The following is a 22749-nucleotide window of genomic DNA, read 5'->3' on the forward strand; positions in this document are numbered from 1 at the left end:
ATATGTATGGCTGAGTCCCTTCGCTATTCCTCTGAAACTAGCACAACATTGTTAATCAGTTATACCCCAATGCAAAATAAAAAGTTTAAGGTTTGGAAAAATAAAAAATATACGCTAGATGTTGAAGATATAATAGTGAGCAAAAGAAAATAAGTCAATAAATTAATATCCTTATTTGGTAAAATATAGTGTATAGAACTCCACACTGGTTCCTATTCTTTTTTTTCTCATACTGTTTCCTAAGACTTTTTTTTTTCAAACCTCTTTTATTGATCCACAGGATCTCAGAGTTTCAACAGCACTGTGCTAGGAAATAGCTTATAGTCTTAATCTGGAAAATGAAGTATAAACAAGATTTCTGGAGATAGTTCCAAGAGAAAAATGAAGTTAGGGAGACCTAGGAAGGACTGGTTCAATTTTAAGTCTGTGCCAAGAAAAAATATTTAATGAATGTGCTTCTAAACTATGACAGTGTTTTATAGTTAAATGCTTCCCTTTTGATCCTTGGGTGGCAGCTACAGAGCGTGAGAGGCAAAAATATATCCACTTTGCTCAGAAAGGCTTATCAGAATGTCTTGGTCAATGGAAATGTTAACTTAGGATTTCTGAAGCATAGTGGTTCCATTTTTGTTCCTGGAGCAGGGAAATATATTTTCACTGAGTTGGTAAAGACTTTACAATATTATTAATGTTCTATGAAATTGGTTCCTCATAAACAAGGCACATGGGGTTGGGCTCTCAGTTCAGTTCAGTTGAGTCGTGTCCAACTCTTTGTGACCCCATGGACTGCATCACACCAGGTTTCCCTGTCCAACACCAGCTCCTGGAACTTGCTCAAACTCATGTCCATCGAGTCAGTGATGCCATCCAACCGTCTCATCTTCTGTCATCCCCTTCTTTTCCTGCCTTCAATTTTTCCCAGCATCAGGGTCTTTTCCAAAGAGTCAGTTCTTTGCATCAGGTGGCTAAAGTATTAGAGGTTCAGCTTCAGCATCAGTCCTTCCAATTAACACCCAGGACTGATCTCCTTTAGGATGGACTGTTTTGATCTCCTTGCAGTCCAAGGGACTCTCAAGAGTCTTCTCCAACACCACAGTGCAAAAGCATCACTTTTTTTGCACTCAGCTTTCTTTATGGTCCAACTCTCACATCCATATATGACTAATGGAAAAACCATAGCTTTGACCAAACGGACCTTTGTCAGCAAAGTAATGTCTCTGCTTTTTAATATGCTGTCTAGGTTCGTCATAGCTTTTCTTCCAAGGAGCGAGTGTCTTTTAATTGTGTGGTTGCAGTCACCATCTACAGTGATTTTGAAGCCCAGGAAAAGAAAGCCTGTCACTGTTTCCACTGTTTCCCTGTCTATTTGCCATGAAGTGATGGGACCAGATGCCATGATCTTAGTTTTTTGAATGTTGACTTTTAAGCCAGCTTTTTCACTTTCCTCTTTCATCAAGAGGCTCTTTAGTTCCTCTTCACTATCTGCCATAAGGATGGTGTCATCTGTGTATCTGGGGTTATTGTTATTTCTCCTGGAATCTTGATTCCAGCTTGTGCTTCATCCAGCCTGGCATTCTACATGATGCACTCTGTATATAGACCCAGGGTTCCATCCCTCGGTCGAGAAGATTCTCTGAAGTAGGAAATGGCAAACTACTCCAGTATTCTTGCCAGGATATCCTATGGACAGAGAAGCCTGGTGGGCTACAATTCATGGGGTTTCAGAGTCAGACACGACTGAGCAACAGCATCCACTCTGCATAGAAGTTAAATAAGCAGGGTGACAATACACAGCCTTGACGTACTCCTTTCCCTATTTGGAACCAGTCTGTTGTTCCATGTCCAGTTCTAACTGTTGCTTCTTGACCTGCATACAGATTTCAGGAGGCAGGTAAGGTGGTCTGGTATTCCCGTCTCTTTCAGAATTTTCCTCAGTTTGTTGTGATCTACACGGTCAAAGGCTTTGGTGTAATCAATGAAGCAGATGTTTTTCTGGAACTCTCTTGCTTTTTCTATGATCCAACGGATGTTGGCAATTTGATCTCTGGTTCCTCTGCCTTTTCTAAATCCAGCTTGAACATCTGGAAGTTCACAGTTCACGTATTGTTGAAGCCTGGCTTGGAGAATTTTGAGCATTACTTTGCTAGCATGTGAGATGAGTGCAATTGTGCAGTAGTTTGAGCATTCTTTGGCATTGGAATGAAAACTGACCTTTTCCAGTCCTATGGCCTCTGCTGAGTTTTCCAAATTTGCTGGCATATTGAGTGCAACACTTTAACAGCATCATCTTTTAGGATTTGAAATAGCTCAACTGGAATTCCATCACCTCCACTAGCTTTGTTCATAGTGATGCTTCCTAAGGTCCACTTGACTTTGCATTCCAGGATGTTTAGCTCTAGGTGAGTGATTACACCGTCGTGGTTATCTGGGTCATGAAGCTCTTTTTTATATAGTTCTTCTGTGTATTCTTGCCCCCTCTTCTTAATATCTTCTGCTTCTGTTAGGTCCATACAGTTTCTATTGTTTATTGTGCCCATCTTGCATGAAATGTTCCCTTGGTATCTCTGATTTTCTTGAATAAATCTCTAGTCTTTCCCAGTCTATTGTTTTCCTCCATTTTTTTTTTTTCATTGATCTGTTAGGAAGGCTTTCTTATCTATTAGGCTTGCTAATCTTTGGAACTCTGCACTCAGATGGATATATCTTTTCTTTTCTCCTTTGCCTTTTGCTTCTCTTCTTTTCTCAAATAATTGTTAAGGCCTCCTCAGACAACCATTTTGCCTTTTTGCATTTCTTTTTCTTGGAGATGGTTTTGATTACTGCCTCCTGTACAATGTCACGAACCTCCGTCCATAGTTCTTCAGGCACTCTGTCTATCAGATCTAATCCCTTGAATCTATTCCTCACTTCCACTGTATAATCGTAAAGGGCTGGGCTCTATACAGTAGGAAACAAATGAAGGAGTTCTAATCAGGGACTATGAGATCAGCATCATCTCAAACAGGACCACTAACAAAGTGATAAATCAGTACTTCCTGTGACTGATGGACAGGATAGATGATTTGGGTTCTAAAATCATTTCTCAGGTAAGTTCCCTCCCCCCACAACTCCCTCTCCAGTACTTTCGAGAGACGGTGAACAGGACTGTAAGCAAAACAACCTTAAGGAGCGGCTAAACAAAATACATTATCAGTAGAACATCATCATGATAAAATAGTTGAAAGTTTCGTTTTAGGTATTAAGATTCTCTAGCACATTTAAAGACTCTGTTTAATAAATTTGATCCATATACAATGCTTCAAATGTATCTGTTGTTTGGAATATAAATGTTAGTTTCCTCATTGTAAAATGATGTAAACAATGCTATTGACCACACAGGACTGTAGTGAGGATCAAATGGATTAACAATGTAAAGTGCTTAGAACAATGCTTGGTACATAGTTATCCTTCTATAAGTATTGGCTATTATTGTTATTATTATTAATATTATTATTCATGCATCAAATATCTATCCAGCCTCTACTACATGCCAGGCACTGTTCCAGGGACTGCAGAAACAGCAGTGACTACGAGGTGAGAAAGGTCCCTGCTCTCATGGAGCTTCCATTCTAGTTGGGGGAGAAAAAAATACATGTATATCAGGTGATAGTAAAAGAAAGAAAAATAAAGCAGGGTAAAGCAAAGTGGAAAGCACAGTGCAGAAGGAAATTGCCACTTTTCATAGGATGGGTAATCAAGGAAGTCCTCTCTGATAAGGGAACATGTGAGCGGAGACTTGAAGGAAATGAGGTATTAATAATAAGCTCTGCAGCTACCTGGGGGGAAGAGTGTGCTTGAAACCACTGAATCAAAAAATAAGCTACAAAAAAATAAGTATTAATAGATTTGGGTTTGTAATAGGGAATGACAGCGTCTGTTAAGAAGCCATGTTCCACCTAACACAGGCCTCAGTTCCAGTCTGGTGCTGCTGTGAGGAAATGTGGACCCAGTGTTTGGTCCACATTTGGTTTGGTCCACATCTGGGCTTTGATTTTTGTTGTTGCTGTTTTTTGAAGAAAAGGTTTATCCTAAATTTTTCACGTGAACTGTTCCTATGTTTGAAACTCTATGTAGGCATAAACGGGGCTTCCCTGGCGGCTCAGATGGTAAAGAATCTGCCTGAGATGCAGGAGACTGGGTTTGATCCCTGGGTTGGGAAGATCCCCTGGAGGAGGAAGTGGAAATCCACTCCAGTATTCTTGCCTGGAGGATCCCATGGACAGAGGAGCTTGGCAGACTACAGTCCATGGGGTTGCAAAGAATCAGACATGAGACTGAGCAACTAAGCATGCATGCATATAGGCATAAATACACAGATTTGTTTGTCAAAAGACAGGTACAAGAATATTTGAAGGTGGGAATTCCCTGGTGGTCCAGTGGTTAGGATTTGGCACTTTCACTGTCAGGACTGGGTTCAATCACTGGTCAGGGAACTAAGATATGGAAAGCCACATGGCACAGCGCCCCTCCCACCAAAACAAAGTTTTTGCAGGCATTATTTATAACAGCCCCATACTGGAAGCTACCCATGTGTTGATCAGTTGTGGCATAGTAAATAATAGTCTCTACACAGCAAAGAGAAGCAATCAACTACACTTCACACATTATGGGTGAATCTTACAACATAATGTTGAGAGAAAAAATATCAGTCCCAAAAGAGTTCAAAAATAGGTAAAACTTAGAGACATAGATAGCTGGTACACTGTCTGGGAGAGGTGCTGGTGGGTTGTTTTTTACTTTTCTCCCCCCTTGATCTGAAAGCTGATTTCATGGGTATGTTCAATTTAAGTTTACCAAACAGTGATTTATGTACTTTCCTGTATGCATTTATATGTCAATAAAAAGTTAAAACAACAGCAACTAAGACCCAACACAGCCAAATAAATGATTTTTTTTTTTTACGTTAAAACAAAAATGCGGGCCAAAGTAAATCTTAAGGCTGATTCAGAGCTGTAGGTTTCCAGTTTGCTCTACAACACATATGTTTCTTTAGAGAAAACGACTGAGAAGTTTTGGGTTTTTTTTAAAAACATACTTTGAAATGCAGGTACAGAAGCTCCTACATTAAAGTCCAACGAGGAACCCGTCTTTTCTTCTGTATCACTACCCAGCCTCAGATTTATCTTTATATGTGACCCAATGCTAATGTCCACTTGTTTTCAAACTAGAAAAATCAACCCATGTATACCATATCATAAACCATAGTTACTAGTAAAGGCACATAGAAGCAAGAGGAGAACCCAGAGTTAATTTCAAAGTAGAGTGTGGCCTACTTTAAGATGAGAAGGCTTCAAGAATCTTCAGGTTGGGAGGCTCATAGACACAACAGAAATTTCAGGTAGTTATGAAGATGTAGTAAGAATCATACTGGGCTGCAATAATTTATCCAGCAAACAGGCATGTCTTAGCCTGGGCTATGGACCATAGGTAGAGAGAATCAATCAGGTGTGAAAGATAGATTTTAGAATCTGTGTTCTGAGGAACTTCAAGCACAAGCATATCCCAAAGATACCTCAATTCAGGTGATGACTAGAGTTAAGAAGGCTGTTCTAGAGTGAAGACTGAAATCTCTGGATGTACGGTGAGGTTTGGGTCTTGGAGTCTCCTTGGAAGGAAACGATTGCCTTGAGTTGTTGATAAGAAAATTGTTGCTAAGAAAGGCAGAGTTACTAACATGGCAGGATTTGGGAACTAAGTCACACTGGTTTCTCCAAAGCAAGGATGGTGGAGCATGGTGAGGATGTTCAAGGAAAGTAGAACCTTCTAGGGGGAGTGAGATTGCCTAGCTTGGGACTAAGAAAGGTGTTCCAGGTTGGCAAGGAAACCTAGAAATGACTCAACTAAGGCTATCTAAGAAGAGAATATCAGGGGCAGAGAGTGCTAGTCTAGCAGAACTGATCCTTTGTTTAGCGCATCAGCCTTGCTTATCATTGTAGTAGGTTACAGACTACCCAAGAATTTCCCAGGGAGGAGGTATCCAAGGTGTGATGGGTCTGTATCAATTGTACTAGGTAAGTTGACTGAAAATGCAGGGGCTAGCTAACCTAGAATCTGATTTGTCTCAGAAAGGACTAATTCCTCAGGAGTATTACCCAAGTGAATCACAACTCATGCCTATTTTGAGAATTCAACCTTTTCTTTGTCCTTTCTGCCTCCTTGAGAGTTGTGGGCCAGCTATAACTCAATGAACTAGGAGTTCCATATTTCATGCTTGATTTCACTATCTTTATTTCACTATCATCAAGTGTTACCAGTACTTCCCACCATGCAGACTTACCTTTAATGCTTTTCATGAAATGGGTTAAAATGCCACCACTAAACAGTCAATCCACCTGAGTTGAATGTTAAATTCGAGGGTATCTGGATTAATTCTGGTCTTCCTTCCCAAATACGGACAGCATAAAAGAAACTTCACACGAAGCAGCTTGAGATCTTAAATATTCAAGTCTATTGTTCCTTTTTAACTTTGGAATGGCAGGGAGTTTTAATCGGGGGAGGGGACAGGGACGGAGCCTGGAAATTGAAAAGGGGAAGAGAACAGGCATGCACCAGGTAGGGGCATGGCCAAGGTAAGACAGCTGAACTGTTGCTTCTGAGCCCTTTGTGAAAACCACATGGCAGGAACGTTTGGGACATTTACCTTCTACCAGCTGAAGTCCAGTCCTGTACTGGATTCATCTGCTGGAAACTCTGAGAAGCTGATGAATGACTGGGCTTTTTCCAGTGGAGTGCTCTCAGGAGAGACTGTCTGAGCTGCTGACTCTGCCTTGCTCTGGAGGCAAGACAGCAGATTCCACCCCCCCACCCCCCGCCCCCCGCCCTTCTTGTATACCTAAGCCCAACAACTTGAAAATGGAATGCAAAAAAGTAGCCAAAAATGGTCTCTCCTAAGTCAGGTTAGGTATACATCTTCTCCAGGAAGTACTCCCATTATTTACTGATCTCTGCCTCCAAGCTGGGTTAGATGCTTGACCCTTTGTTCTCTCTTTTCCCAGCCAATAGCTCTGTCACTGCACTTATCCCATTGGATGATGAGTTTCAGTATCTCCGTAGAGAAAGGCTTAACCATTTTGTACCTTTGGTAGCCTTCTGAAATCTACGGACCAGCTCTCGGAACAATATTTATCAATGCATGAAATAAAATACATAAGGTTACAGAGGAAACCAATTATATTGAAACATAGTTCTTAACTCCAGACAGTGTCTGGAGAATGAGTCCCTTGAGTGCATGGACTGAGCGAGCCTTCATCTCTGTACTGGGAGTGCCGAGCACAAAGCCTGGCACATAGGTGACACTTACATTTACTTAGTGAGTGAACAGAAAGATGGATGGCTACTGAAAGCTCAGCCTGAGGAACGGTTCATTGCAACGGCTTGTGCACATACCAGCGGCTTGCATGCGTCTCACCCCATCTGAGCTCATTTAGACCAGGGCTATGAGGAAACCCACACTCAACAACGGGTGCATAGCATTGAGCAATAATGACAGGCTATTGGAAGACCAGGAAAACAACAAAGCTCATGTATTTCCACCAGGTGGAATATTCAGAGTGAAAACAAACAGGCTCTGTCTTGAGGAGGCGATCTTTTGACTTAGGAAGCACGATCCTCACACTACTTTAAAACAGTACCAGCATCTCTTGAAACAAGAAAGAAAGGAACCTGAGCTAGCGTGTAGGTGTTCTCTAAGGCTCCTCCTCAACAGAGTTAAGCCTGTTGTCTCTGGGAAAGAGCAAAGTGTCCTTAAAAACCACAATAGGAATGACATGTGCCTTTCTAGGTTCAAGCAGTAGTTTTAGACTTAGGCAGAAATTTTGTTTTTATGTACCAACAGAAAATCTAAAGAAGCAAGAAATAAAAGTCATTTCCCTCACTAAAGATATATTAAGGGCCAAAGTTTTGTTCTAAATTGATTGCTATGTCTATTGACTATTCTGAAAAGAAAAAACAAAACCCCAGACAATCTTAAAGCTGAAAACCACAACTGCATGGGATTCAGAAATTTCACCCTTAAGCCTTTTAAGATTGACCCTTCCAAGTTAAAGGGCTTCTCTAGCTATACAGAGCTATTGGAGGGATGGCAGAACGCAGTTTTCACTTGCTTAACAACAGGGTTTCCAACATCCGTTGGAAGAAACATGGCTTCAGGTGGGTGCCTTCAAAAAAAATAAGGAAACTACAGGTCAAAGTTTTGTTTTTAATTAAAAAAAAAAAAAGACCTCCCACTCCTAAGATGTGTGCTTTCTTTTTTGACCTACTTTTCCTTTAAATGGTCTGCAGCTTCCCTACATTTTTCCTAGTGCAGTAAACAATGCATTCTTTAGAAATAAAAACCAGGGTCCACTCTTGCCCCAAACACTGAAGATGGTCAAAGAGAAAGAATCACAGCACAGAAAATGGGCCCAGCTCCAAATATACAAAAACATTAAAAAAAGAACAAAACAAAATACCCCCTCCCCACCCAAAGACATTATGCTTACATTCCTGGTACATTTCCTATAATATAATGCTGCAGACAACGCTTCTTTCCCAGGGAGTCCAGCTCGCTCAGAGGGAGACATCTACTTGATAGGCTGGGGTGTTGAGTCCTCCCTGCCAAACCTAAGGGTCTTTTATGAGCTCAGTATCTCACAGAAACATCTGTGGTATAAATGGTATAAATGAATCTAAAAGGGGACGAAGGCAGGCAGCCACCTGTCACTGTTCTCTGAATCAGCCAAAAAGCTGAAGAGCGTGGGATCCAGGAGACAGATGCCATTAACCATTGAAGGATAGAGGGGAAAACAAGAGGAAGCACCAAAGGAGTGGCTGCTTTTGGTTCCAAAGTCAAGAAAGGGCCCCACAAAAAAGGGCAGTTGGTCTGGAAGAGGAACTCTCCTGCTCCTGGAGTCACGCAATAAAAATGATGGCCTTGGAGCCCCACCCCCACCCCCACCCCTAGAACAGCCACAGTCTAAGGACCAGAGCGATTTTATACACCACACCACAGTTTGCAAATGAATGGACTAGGAGGGTAAGTGCTTTGACAGAGCGCGCTGCAAGGTAAGCCTGAGCCCCAAAGCACAGCTGTGACATCTCTGGATTCTTATCTCTGCCCAGCTGCAGGTCCCTGACGCCACCTGCTTGGTGAAAATGTACCCTTCCGCTTAACACTGGCCTTGCCTCCAAACGGCACCCATGGTGGTAACCCTCAGAGATAGCAAGAGGCATCAGTAGCACTTCTGGAAGTAAGATAATTTCCTTGCCCCATCCTGGCCAAAGCACTTCCCTTTTTAAGCTTCTGCTAGTTTGTTACCTTCCCCTCTAAGCAGAGTTCAACTCACTTTTGTTTGGGGGTTTTGCACTGGCCTCTGAGGGCTTGTTCCAGGATACAACATCAAGGATACTTTTGCATCCACGTGTGAGTGGGTTGCCTTCCAGGGTCAGATCTGTGTTCCCTGGTTTGGTCAATGCACCTTTATGAGACTAAAACCATGTGTATACACAGAGAGACTAGCCTGGAAAGTGACTTCTGGAGAGGGTTTCGGGTTATCTCGATGCCTCCCCTCAAAAAAATACCTCTCTTGGTGTAAGACGATTAGGACATTGAATGACCTATTCTCAACTTCCAGAAGGGCAGCTTGTTTTGTCCATTTTTCAGAGAGGGGCTGGAAGGGACCCGACATGTTCAGTTACAACAATGAGATCTTGTTTTTTAAAAAAAAGGATCCTATGTGGAAATGAGTGGGACAATGATAAAAATAAACAAATAATTAAAATTCCAAACCAAAACATATCTCCTGGCCCCAAGACCCCCAGTTAATCCTCTAAGACCACAATCTCCACATTGTGGACTTGATGCTGGTGTTCTTCCATCTCAGCCACGACTTTCTCCTCAGTCCTCAGTTCGGTCTCCAAAATGACTGCTTTGCCCTCAGTATCCTCAGCCTCTGGGTCTGGGGCTGGGTCAATCTCAATGATGGTCTGCCCATCCTCTGAGGTGCTTTCAACTGCCTGGATGGCCGAGGTTAGGCCAGACTCCATGGCCACCAGCTCCACAGGGCTCACCATGGTGGTCATGTTGCCCAGGGTACTCCCATCCTGCATGGCGGTGGAGCTTAGCAGAGCCAAGCTAGACGAAGGGTGGATGGTCACTGTGTCTGGTGAGCTGCTCTTGGCTGAGGAGACCACTGTGGCATAACGGAAGAGCTGAGGGCCAGAAGGCAGTGTGTGGACAGTCACAGGACTGGAGCCCTGGCTGAGGGTGGCCACTGGAATATTGCCCATGGAAAATGACTGACCCACTGGCGTGATGGTGATGGGTGAGATGACTGTGAACTGAGGCTGGTGGACAGGAGGAGAAGGGCTCAGGACGGTGGTGGAGGCTGGCCGCTGGAGCCGGGGCCTTTTGGGAGGCTTAGGAGTGCTCACAGGCATCAGTACCACATTTTGAACTGTCTGGGATTTCAGCCTGTGATCCTGGGCTTGCTTCTTCTGTTCTTCCAACTGACGTTCCAAGTCTAAGAAGAAAGACAGACTTTGTGTAGAGAGAAGTATAATCTTGGGAACAGTAGACTAGAAGTGAGGAGACCTGGGGTATTGTCCTGGTTTTGCTACTATTTAGCCTCAGGCAAGTCATGTCATCGTTTTCAAGAAGGAACTAGACTGGATGATCTTTACAAGTCCACCAGTTATTATATTTCATTGTGTGATTATAGGCAAGGTGATAATTCAGAATCTTGCCATACTGTGATCCTACTACAGCTCAACTCGAAAGCTCCTGTGGCATTTTGTCACCTCTCACCAAAATGCAAACCAAAGAAGTCTCCATTTGGTCCAGCAGTTTATATATGCTCTGCCTACAGATGAAAATAATATCTGTACAATCCCTTTGCAGTTTCCATGGACCTACAAAGGAGCTACAATGGCCATTCTGAAAAACAGTGATTTCCAAACTGTCCTTCAAGGCAGGATCACTTGCTGGTGACCCAGATGGCTTTAATCTATCATTAGCCCCAGAGAAGTCTACAGAAAGTTACAGAGGAAGTCCCTAAGAATTACAAACTGAAGGAGGTGTTAGAGTTCTAACACATTCATTTTGATAGAGATCCAGAGAAGTAAGGCTATTTAAGGTCACATAGCTTGGGCCAAAACAAAAGTCTTCTGATAGTCAATTTGGTGGCCTTCCCACCCCAATACACCTATCACTATCCCTCTCCCAAGGGTCTAATCCAACCTTGATGACTACTGGTGAGTCTGGTTCTATAGCAGAACATCTCTGCTGCTTAGCACCTGATATACCTCCAATAAATAACCAGTTACACCCGAAGAGCACTATTCTTCCTGTGTGACACCAAGAGCAAGTCAATTCCTTGCTTGGAGGAAAACAGTGTGTGTGTACACTAAGTCGCTAAGTCGTAGGGATAAAGAACATAGTCAAAAATTTCACAACGCTGCCTTTTAAAGGTTATAAGATACTACATTTTTTTCCCATCTTTGGTGGTAATCAAAGAAATGTGAACCTAAACAAGATATCAATTAAACCTATAGTTTTAAAAAAGTTAAATCAGAGAGTATTATAAAAAAACAACACCCAACGTTGGGAGCTCAAACTTGTGAACTAAATTGGTATAATCTACTCGGAAATTTGACAACAGGTCACAAAACTCCATAAACAAATATCAATACCATTTAGCCTCAAGCTTAGTCCTGTGAAGTAGTTTATTTCTTTATTTTTGGGGGGCCTCACGGCTTATAGGATATCAGTTCCCCAACCAGGGATTGAACCTGGGTCATGGCATTGAAAGCCTAGAGTCCTAACCACGAGGCCACCAGGGAACTTCCATGAAGTAGTTTAAAAGGACATAAGAAGAAATGTTATATTCATACAAGTTCACTGTAATAAATAAGCCTTTGAAGAAATTTTTGAAAATTTAAATTCCTCTCTAGAAAAATGGCTACTCTGTAAAATGCTACTGTGTAGAAAGTTGAAAAAATTTTAGTATATCATAGTGAAAAAAGCAGAAAACACAACTTTATGTATATTGTGGTTATAACTAAAATATGTGGACAAGGAACCAGAAGCCTACATTTCTAACAAAAACCATTTTTCAGACTGTTCTACCAGTCTGAAAGAAGACAGTACTACCCTGGGCTTCACTGTCAAGGAGTGATGTGAACCCAGCAAATCATTTATTCTCTCTGTGCCTTTACTGGGTTATCTGTAAAATGTGGATAACAGCCTATTAATATCCCTAGGAAGATGAAATGAAAAGGGGGATCTCTGAGAATACTTGGTAAACTGAATTTAAAATATAAACTGGGCATAAAAATAAGTTTAAAACAACCTAAATTGTTCTTCTCTTACCAAATGATCTTTCTTGCCTTGTCTTCTCAACTGACTGTATTCTACATCATATAAGATTGATAAGTAATACCTCTAACTTGCTTTGTACCTTACTTCCTCTGAAAGCTTCTCATGACTTTTCTCTGGATATAAATGATAATTCCACCACCATACCTTCCATATGCCTCTGTTACAGAACTCCTTTTTGCACGTATTTCTAAGTCTGCTTTCCCTTGAATTCCTTGAAAGCCCTCAAGAGACTGAGATTACCTTATTCAACATTATATTTCTAAAATCTAGCTTGGAGACCAGTACAAAGCATTGGGTTGGCCAAAAAATTTGTTCAGGTTTTTCTATAAGATCATGCAGAAAAACCCAAATGAACTTTTCGGCCAACCCAATATTTATTTAAAAGGGTTAAATTATACATATGCTCATAATTTCTGATTACCAGAAATAAGGGAAGTGCAAAATGTGTATCTATCAACCAACTCAGTATTAATAATGTAAAAAAGACAAGGGTCAGCTTTATTCTTCTGCCACTTATATTACTGGGCTAATGGAGCAATCTAGCAGACATCTTAATCCTTCAAAGAAATAAAAGGAGGATCATATTGCTAGTTTTCTTTTCTTTCCTTTTGTGCTTCCTCTGCTTGACCTTATTCCACCTCACCCGGGACTACGTACAGAGAAAAAGCCAAATCTGATACTATATGATTTGAAAGAAAGAAAGACAGAGAAAGAAGAACAGAAAAGGCAGGAGTAAGGGAAAGAGGGAGGAAAAGGAAGGAAGGAAGGAAGGAAGGAAGGAAGGAAGGAAGGAAGAAGCCAGTCCAGTCCCAACAGAAGACAACAAAGAAATGGCAAGACTCAAGGATGTTGATGTATCATCAAAGAAAAGAGAGAAGCTATACATACCTGTGAGAGTATAGAGAAACTGCTCTTCTCCCTGTTCTACTTGGTTCTTCCTATTGTCCAAAACCTTCTTGACTGTGTCCATTAGGCCAAATGTATGTGCTACATTGTTAAGAACAGCAGCATCTATTTAAAACAAAATAGGTCTGTCCAGTTAAAACAGAAATGCTCCACAAACTCCCTACTATGCTGCTTATAAATATAAAACAATTCAGAAATTAGAATACTAATTGCATTTTCAAAAAAATTTAACAAAGATTTATCATAGGGCATCCCTGGTGGTCCTGTGGCTGGGACTCTGCGCTCCCTTTGCAAGGGGGCCCGGGTTTGATCCCTGCCCCACATGCCTCAACTGAGACCTGGTGCAGCCCAAGAATAAATACAAAGAATTAAATATTAAGTAAAAAAGATTTATCACATGTGTAACTAATTTTTATTTAATTGTTGTATCTTTATACATCTCTCCATATAAATAAATACAAAAATAAGGGGAAAAAATCTTGCGCCTGGTTATAGGTTCTGACTTGGTTTAGAAAAACATGGTCATTCTGGACTTTCTTGGCAGTCCAGTGGTTAAGACTCCGCCTTCCAATGCAGAGGGCACAGGTTTGATCCCTGGCCAGGGAACTAAGATCCCACATGCTGTGTGGTATGGCAAAAAAGAAAGAAAGAAAAAGAAAACATGGTCATCTACCAGACAGAGCTAAGTCTGAATCTTGGTTTTGATGTTTCCTCTCTGTGGGACCTTGGGTAAGTCATTTCACTCCTCAGTTTTTTCATTTGAAACAAACGGGACTAATAATACTTACTCTGCAAAATAGATAAGAAGATTTGAAATATCATATGTTAACTGCCAAACATGGGCATTTATTGTTATTAATAGTATTATTCCTATGTCCCTTTAAACAAAGCTTCTTGAACTAACTGAGCTGTTATTAACTCAGACCACTTCTCTACCTACAGCTCTCTTCCACAGTCATCTCAGAGTTTCATCAGTTTAGTTCAGTTCAGTTGCTCAGTCATGTCTGACTCTTTGCAACCCCACAGACTGCAGCACACCAGGCTTCCCTGTCCATCACCAACTCCTGACCTTGCTCAGACTCATGTCCATTGAGTCAGTGATGCCATCCAACCATCTCATCCTCTGTCATCCCCTTCTCCTCTTGCCTTCAATCTTTTCCAACATCAGGGTCTTTTCCAGTGAATCAGTTCTTCACACCAGGTGGCCAAAGTATTGGACCTTCAGCATCAGTCCTTCCAATGAATACTAAGGACTGACTTCCTTTAGGATGGACTGGTTTGATCTCCTTGCAGTCCAAGGGACTCTCAAGAGTCTTCTCCAACATCACAAAGAAAAAGCATCAATTTTTTGGCACTCAGCTTTCTTTACGGTCCAACTCTTACATCCATACATGACTACTGGAAAAACCATAGCTTTGACTAGATAGACCTCTGTTGGCAAAGTAATGTCTCTGCTTTTTTTTTTTGGTCTCTGCTTTTTAATATGCTGTTTAGGTTGGTCTTAGCTTTTCTTCCAAGGAGCAAGTGTCTTTTAATTACATGGCTGCAGTCACCATCTGCAGTGATTTTGGAGCTCAAGAAAAGAAAGTCTGTCATTGCTTCCATTATTTCCCCATCTATTTGCCATAAAGTGATGGAAACGGATGCCATGATCTTAGCATTTTGAATATTGAGTTTTAAGCCAGCTTCTTCACTCACCTCTTTCATTTTCATTAAGAGACTCTTTAGTTCCTCTTCACTTTCTGCCATAAGGGTGGTGTCATCTGCGTATCTGTGGTTGTTGATATTTCTCCCAGCAATCTTGATTCCAGCTTATGCTTCATCAGGCCGGCATTTTGCATGATGTGCTCTGCATATAAATTAAATAAGCAGGGTGACAATATACAGCCTTGATGTACTCCTTTCCCGATTTGGAACCTGTCTGTTGTTCCATGTCCAATTCGAACTATTGTTTTTTGACCTGCATACAGGTTCTCAGGAGGCAGGTAAGGTGGTTTGGTATTCCCATCTCTTGAAGAATTTTCCAGTTTGTTGTGATCCACACAGTCAAAGGCTTTAGGATAATCAATGAATCAGAAGTAGATGTTTTTCTGGAATTCTCTTGCTTTTTCGATGATCCAATGGATGTTGGCAGTTTGATCTCTGGTTCCTCTGCCTTTTCTAAATCCAGCTTGAATATCTGGAAGTTCTCGGTTCACATACTGTTGAAGTCTAGCTTGGAGAATTATGAGCATTACTTTGCTAGTGTGTGAGATGAGTGCAATTGTGCAGTAGTTTGAACATTCTTTGGCATTGCCTTTCCTTGGGATTGGAATGAAAACTGACCTTTTTGAGTACTGTGGCCACTGCTGAGTTTTCCAAATTTGCTGGCATATTGAGTCCCGTTTCATAGTGTTGAGTATCGTAGACATGCTATGAACTCCCACATGTAGCTATCCAGCCCAGCTCTCTTTCCTACATTACAGATTCATACTTCTGTTTAGTCAAGTGACATCTCCATTTGAAGGCCTCATAAGCATCTCAATTTAAAAGTCAAAAGTCAATTTTGATTTCCTACCCCAGCAGTCTTCATCTCAAGAAATTTTGCCACTACTCACAGTTCAGACAAAAAATATATGAGTTATCCTGGATTTCCTTCTTTTTTACCTGACATCTAATCCATCAGCAAGACCTGTCAGTTCCACATTCAAAACATATCCCCAGTATGATCATTTCTTCTCAGGTCTACCACTACCCACTTAATTCACACTACCACCATCTCTTGCCTGAACTAACTCCTTCAAGAGTCTTCCAATTGGTCTTCTTTTTCAACTGTTTATTTATTTGGCTTGACTGGGTCTTAGTTGCAGTATGCAGGATCTTTAGTTGCAGCATTCACTCTCTTAGTTGCAGCATGTGGGATCTAGTTTCCTGACCAAGGATCGAACCTGGGCCCGCTGCATTAGGAGATCACAGTCTTAGTCACTGTACCACCAGAGAAGTCCTCCAACTGGTCTTCTTGTTTCTATTCTTGCCTCATGTAATCTATTCTCCCCAGAGCAACCACTGTGATCTTTTAAAAATAAAAATAAACCTAATCATTTTACTCTCCTGCTGAAAATCACTATGATGGCTTAATGTCACCTTAAAATAAAACCCAAAGCTTTATCTTTGGGTTTTATTTGACCAAAGCTTATCCAAAATGTGCCCCCTGCTTCTGTCCAACTTCATCACCTATCACTGTTTCCATTAACTTAGTCCACTGGCGCCATGTCAGCACTCCTCCAATTCTTTGAACCCACTCGGTTTATTGTCATATCAAGATCTTTGTCCCCTCTGCCTGGAGTGTTCCTTCTCCCAGTCTGTCACATGGCTATCTCCTTCAATTCAGATTTCTACTCAAATGCCGCCTGCTTAGAGGGGGCTTCTTTGACCACCCTGTCTAAAAGAATCACCCCTGTTTTTTATATTAGTTGCCTTTAAAAAAACAACCTCCAATCATAAAAAAAAAGATTCTGCTGTAAAGTTTAAGCATATTTACATAATGTAAATATCAGGGGCTTCCCTGGCAGCTTAAATGGTAAAGAATCTGACTGCAATGCAGGAAACCCCAGTTTGATCCCTGGGTCAGGAAGATTCCCCTGGAAAAGGGAATGGCAACCCAATCCAGTATTCTTGCCTGGAGAATTCCACGGATAGAGGAGCCTGGAGGGCTACAGTCCATGACGTCATAAAGAGTCGGACACAACTGAGCAACTAACACTTCCTTACACATAATGTATGAGTCATAAAGAGGTAACAATACACATCTAACAAATCTAAGTAAGGACTTACTAAACATACAAGCTTATGAGACCTCATAATGAGCCCTTTTGGATCAGATGATTAAAACATTTTACATTGTGCATGACAGCAAGTACCCTGTAAGTATGCAGAAACACTTATAAGTGCACACAATAGTTCTGGGAGCCTTAAACTAACAGAATATGAGAACTGTCTAAGACGGGTGGATTTCTTCAATTTTCAAACTCTGTATATCTATTTATATCTCTATCGAGAGAGAGACAGACTGCTTTCTGGCACCATTTACAAAGGCAAAAATTACCTGTGGAAAAAGCAATGCCAAACCTGAGTTTAAAACCAAGGTATGCTAAAAACAGAGCTACCACATATGATCCAGCAATCCCACTCCTGGGCATTATCTGGAAATGATGAGAACTCCAGTTTGAAAAGATATATGCACTCCAGTGTTTACAGTAGCAATTTACAGTTTGCAGCAATCAAGACATGGAAGCAACCTAAGTGTCCGTTGGCAGGTGAATGGATAGAAAAGATGTGGTATATATATTCAATGAAATATAATTTAGTCATAACAAAGAAGAAAATATTACTATTTGCAGGAACATGGATGGACCTAGAGAATATCACACTAAGTGAAGCCAGTCAAAGACAAATATTATATAATATTATTTATACGTGGAATCTATTTATTTACAAATGAATTTATTTACAAAATAGAAACAAACTCACAGACATAGAAAACATGTTTACGGTTACCATTTCCCCATGGGGGAGGGATAAAGTAGGAGTATGGGATTAACAGATACACACTACTACATATAAAATACATAAGCGACAATGATCTGCTATATAGCACAGGGAACTATATTCAGTATCTTCTAATAACTTATAATGGAAAATAATCTAAATATATATAAACATATATACACACACAAAACTGAATCATTTTGCTGTACACCTAAAACTAACACAATATTATAAATCAACTACACCTCAATTAAAAAACCTAGATTTTACAGTTAAAATTTACAGTTATGAACTTTGTACAGTAACTTACTCTTTTATGATCCTTAATTTCCTAATCTGTAAAATGAGGATAATAATACCTGTGCCTCAATGTTTCATGAGGCTAATAAGGTCTGCCTACAATTGTTACTGTTTAATAAAGACCACTATCGTTAGGATTAGTGTGTTTACCTGTGACCTGGAAGGGAGCCTGGATGAGCCGCTGCTGAACTCCCCTAAGTAGCTCCTCTATTTCCTTCTGTATATTGCAGACAACCTCTTCCATCAGTCCTACATCAGCTATTCCTTTCCAGAACATCAAAGTATCCTCTGGCAAAAAAGGGTAAGACAGAAGGCAAATAAGGGATGCTACATATACTTAGGCTTCCCAGGTGGCTCGGTGGTAAAGAATCTGCCTGTAATACAGGAGACATGGGGTTGATCCCTGGGTCTGGAAGATCCCCTGGAGGAGGAAGTCGCAACCCACTCCAGTATTCTTGCCTGGAAAACTCCATGGACAGAGGAGTCTTATCGGTTATAGTTCATAAAGTCACAAAGAGTTGGATACAACTGAGCACACAAATAAGGGATGCTACATATGCTTAGGTATAGCTCTATAATGTTAAGTTCAAAAAAATTTTTTTCCCATGCTGTGTGGCTTCATGGGATCAGCTCCCTGACCAGGAACTGAACCCAGGCCCTAGCAGTGAAAGCCCAGAATACTAACCACTAGACCACCAGAGAATGCCAATGATTTCTTATTTGGGCATTTTTGGAAGAAGAAAAGAAACTTTTGGAACACCAGCTGTCTCCTTGAGTTGGTACATAATTATTTGGACTCCAGGTAACTGTGATAATTACCTCACTGGGTGATGCCTCTGGCTACAGGGAATGGGTATCTTCTTTCAATAAAAGTATTAAATATTAAATAAATACTAAAACATTTATTTAAATAATTTAAAGATAATAATACTGGAGTATGTAGCCATTCCCATTTCCTAGGTTGGGAAGATCCCCTGGAGTAGGAAATGGCAACCCACTCCAGTATTCTTGCCCGGAGAATTCTATGAGAGAGGAGCCTGGCGGGCTACAGTCCATGGTGTTGCAGAGAGTCAGATGCAACTGAGTGACTAACACCTGCACTTTTCACTTTCAATATATAATATTTCAAAAATTAAATAATAAATAAATTAAATCCTATACTTAAAAACACCAAAATAAAATCGTTGAATAGGTGGGGGTATAAGCTCCCTGAGGGCAGAGGCTATGTCTTTTCATCTTTCTATCTAGATCAAGCAACAGTGCCAGCTAAAAACAGGCAGCGATAAACATTTGATAAATGAATTAATAAAAGACGATATAAAGCTTCTCCTGTCCCCTTTAAGTGAATCACCATTAATTATCATCTACACCACCTGCCTGCTAATTTTTTCTTCTAAAATCTTGCAGTTTAGTTTACCTAACGAATGTGCCAAAGGTGGAATCAGTGTGGTAGCATAAGAAGATGGACTCCAGAGCGAAACAGCTGAATTCAGCTCTGATACCAGTTGTGTGACTGGTCTTAGGCAACGTACTAAACATTTCTGAATCTCAATTTCTTCATAAAATCTAACTTTGTAAGGCTGTTACATGGATTCAAATAAGATGTTTGCAGCTATAATTAGTATTAATATGCATAAGAAATACCAACACAAGTAATGAAGAGCCCTTCTGTGTCCATAATCATAATGGTGATAAGAATTACAAAACCTTGCAAGAAATCTGGGTGCCATAGATAGTACCTGAAATTTCCTCTGAGTCTTTCTTCACGCCCTCCTCTGTGGCCATGGTGACAGCAGCAGTGAGAGCTGAGTTCCATTCCAGCCCTGCCTCTTCCATGCTCTCTTCTGAGATGGCAATCTGTGTGATGCTACCTAAAAGCAGTGCATTAAAGGGAAGGCCGGTGAATTTTATGAAAAAGTCACAGCCACGCTCTTTCTTAGACAGCCAAAGAGATCCTGTTATTTAACTTATGGCCTTTTGCCTGCAGGTCCCTATATTAAAAACTAGAATCCTAGGTAAGCCAGGATGAACACTGGCTTTCCTAAAGAAAACCTGCCTTGCAGAAAATGCTTTCTTCTCACTCTGAATAGAAAGTGAAAGATAACTTACAAAATTACAAAAGAGCAATCTGAGCAGTTATATTTTCAAAAGAGACAGAAGGTGGGCATGATTGCCAGGCTGTACGCAGACTTAGTGAGGATGAGGAGGACTTGAAATAATTGAAAAATAAAATTATGGTGCTTAGTCAAGAGCCCTTCTCCAAGTGTATTTGATACTAACCATCTAGAATATGTGAAGTTGCTATAACTTATTTATCAGGTGATGTAAGAGAAAGCAAGATAAATGAGACCAAAAAAAAAAAAAAATCAGGTAAGAGATCCATGAATAGCAGATTCACAGAAGAAAAACCTATTGCTATCGATTTAATATTAAGGTTTTAAACGAAGAGAATTGAGAAAAATCAATCTGATTTAGACAGAATATAAAATGTGGATTTTCCACTCTGAAGGATATCAGTAAACAAGCAAAATATCAATATAGATGATCAAGTAAAGAAGTTTCAGCAAAATAAAAAGAAAGTAGATAATTTCACAGCATTTTCCACTTCTCAAGTCAAAGTGTCATATCACCAAGTATTCACACTGCTAGATACTTTATACTTTCCCAGAAGAAACTCAGTGAGATTTGGCTTCTACTCACCCAGCAGTTAGGTTGGGAACAGAACATTAAGGTTGACCAAAAGAAACCTTGAGAAGTCATTTTTCAAGCACAGTACCTTCCTTACACTGCATTCTGTGTCCCTGTCAGGCATATTTTTAAGTCTCCTGGAAGTAGTTTAGATACAGTCTAAGAATTTTAGCTGCGCTAAGTTTCCAGCTCAACTAAGTCCTTAATAATAACCTCACGTGGCTATATCTTTCCTAGAGAGCCCTCATTCTAAACTCAACAATACTGAAGTTAAGTGTGTGCACACCCTATCTCATTTGTGAAGATGTCTCAGCTTGTTTATCTGGATTCCTCCCAGACAGAGCTCTTTGACCCTTACAGCAGAGTCTCCAGAGTCCAGCCCAGTCAATGACACACCGTCTTTGAGACATCTCAGTTCAACAGGTGAAAACCATTCACCATTCTAAATCCACCCCTTTGACCATAAGAATTGCCAGGGATTTTCAAAACAATCTAATTTCAAAGATATACCACGTGGCACTGGTACCAAAGTAACACTGTTAAATAAACATTGTATTAATCCCCTTTCTAACGTTTACCATGCATTGTAATACAGAAGCAAGGAAGGAGGACTGGCCAACAGGAATCATTTGGGAGAAAACAGAGTCTTTCTAAAGCGTGGACTCCTACTCAAGATTACTATATCTTACATCAACACTCATGAGAATTAAAAACACAAAAGAGAATGAGGGGAAAAGTACTGCTGAGAAACACAATGGGTTTTCAGGTGGTTTCCTACCCCCTACCATCGGCCGAAGTGGGTGTCTGCACCACACTTGTCTGCTGTCCTGGCACTGGAGCTCTTGCACTGCTGATAAGAAGATCAAACTTGGTGCTTCTGCAGGTATTGGAGCAAACCTTGTCATGTTGGTAAAAATCAATCTGTCCAGAGTCCATCATTTTCCTGTGCAAAGAGAGACAAGAAGTACCAGTTCAGCCTGTACTTCATGTACAGGGGACAAACAGAGACAAAGTCGTGGAGTCCCTTCCGTGTATTAGTGAAACCTAATAGTATTAAAAGTCCTCAGGTCGAAAAAATTCTAATTGGGGCAATAAAATGTTCATGGTCCTGCCCACATGTACAAGTACTCCTCTTCCCTCCTTAGTCTACTCTTTATGAGTACTCTCTTTTATTTCCCGTTATCACTAAGTTTTAGACATATAATTGTGACACTAGCTAAATTCCCCACAGAACCTCATTGAAACCAAACCCCAAAGGGGAAAAGACTAACTCATATCCCAGCACAACTGAGAAAAGACACAGGCGGATTCAAATTTTGTGGTTAGATTCTGAAATGTTAGTACTTGTAGACCAGCAAGATCTGTTGCCACTTCTGGAGACATAAAACTTCAGCACATTTCTTTCCTTTGGAAAAAAAAAAAAAGAGATAACTCTCCTATAAATGCAGAGCAAAGCTGATTACACTAAACCCCCACTATAGAATGTCCTTATAACTAGATTCACAACACATTGTTATTATAGGCTATGAGCAAAACCATAGGATATTTTAATTACAGTAAACTCTATGTAATAATGTTACTTGGCTTTCGCTAAAGATTTTTTAGGCATTCTGGGTCTTTTATATTCGGGGAGAGTTGGCATATGCTTGTTTATCTCGCCAAATACAACAACCCAAGAACAACAACAACAAAAGTTAAAGGTATTCACCTCCAATTTCATTCAACTAATAATTAACACATACAAATGATCTGGAGTGAACTTTTCAAAATCATGCCTCTGACTATAAAGATGATACATGAAGAAAAAAATTAACATTTCCTCTGGAAAATATAGAAAACTATAAAGAAAACAATTGCTCCCTAAGAAAAAAAAATCCCCCCAAAGATAATGTCAAAAAAAAAAAAGATAATGTCAACATTTTAGCATATGTTCT

At 40.4% G+C, this 22749-nt stretch overlaps 1 protein-coding gene across 2 annotated transcripts in view; it reads right to left on the reverse strand.

The window, feature by feature from the left end:
• Window positions 1-7546: 7546 nt before the first annotated feature.
• The window catches only part of GMEB1 (glucocorticoid modulatory element binding protein 1), a 33653-nt gene continuing 18450 nt past the window's right edge, over window positions 7547-22749 (reverse strand). For both annotated transcript variants that reach the window (XM_069578824.1, XM_069578825.1), the window contains exons 6-10: window positions 21601-21758; window positions 19867-19998; window positions 18278-18415; window positions 13283-13405; window positions 7547-10538 (exon numbers count right to left, since the gene is read on the reverse strand). In XM_069578824.1, coding sequence (XP_069434925.1) covers window positions 9838-10538; window positions 13283-13405; window positions 18278-18415; window positions 19867-19998; window positions 21601-21758 — 1252 coding nt within the window. In that variant the 3' untranslated portion in view covers window positions 7547-9837. The remainder of the gene's footprint in view (window positions 10539-13282; window positions 13406-18277; window positions 18416-19866; window positions 19999-21600; window positions 21759-22749) is intronic.

Source organism: Ovis canadensis, chromosome 2 (genome assembly GCF_042477335.2).
Source record: "Ovis canadensis isolate MfBH-ARS-UI-01 breed Bighorn chromosome 2, ARS-UI_OviCan_v2, whole genome shotgun sequence".
Classification (NCBI taxonomy): Eukaryota; Metazoa; Chordata; class Mammalia; order Artiodactyla; family Bovidae; genus Ovis; species Ovis canadensis.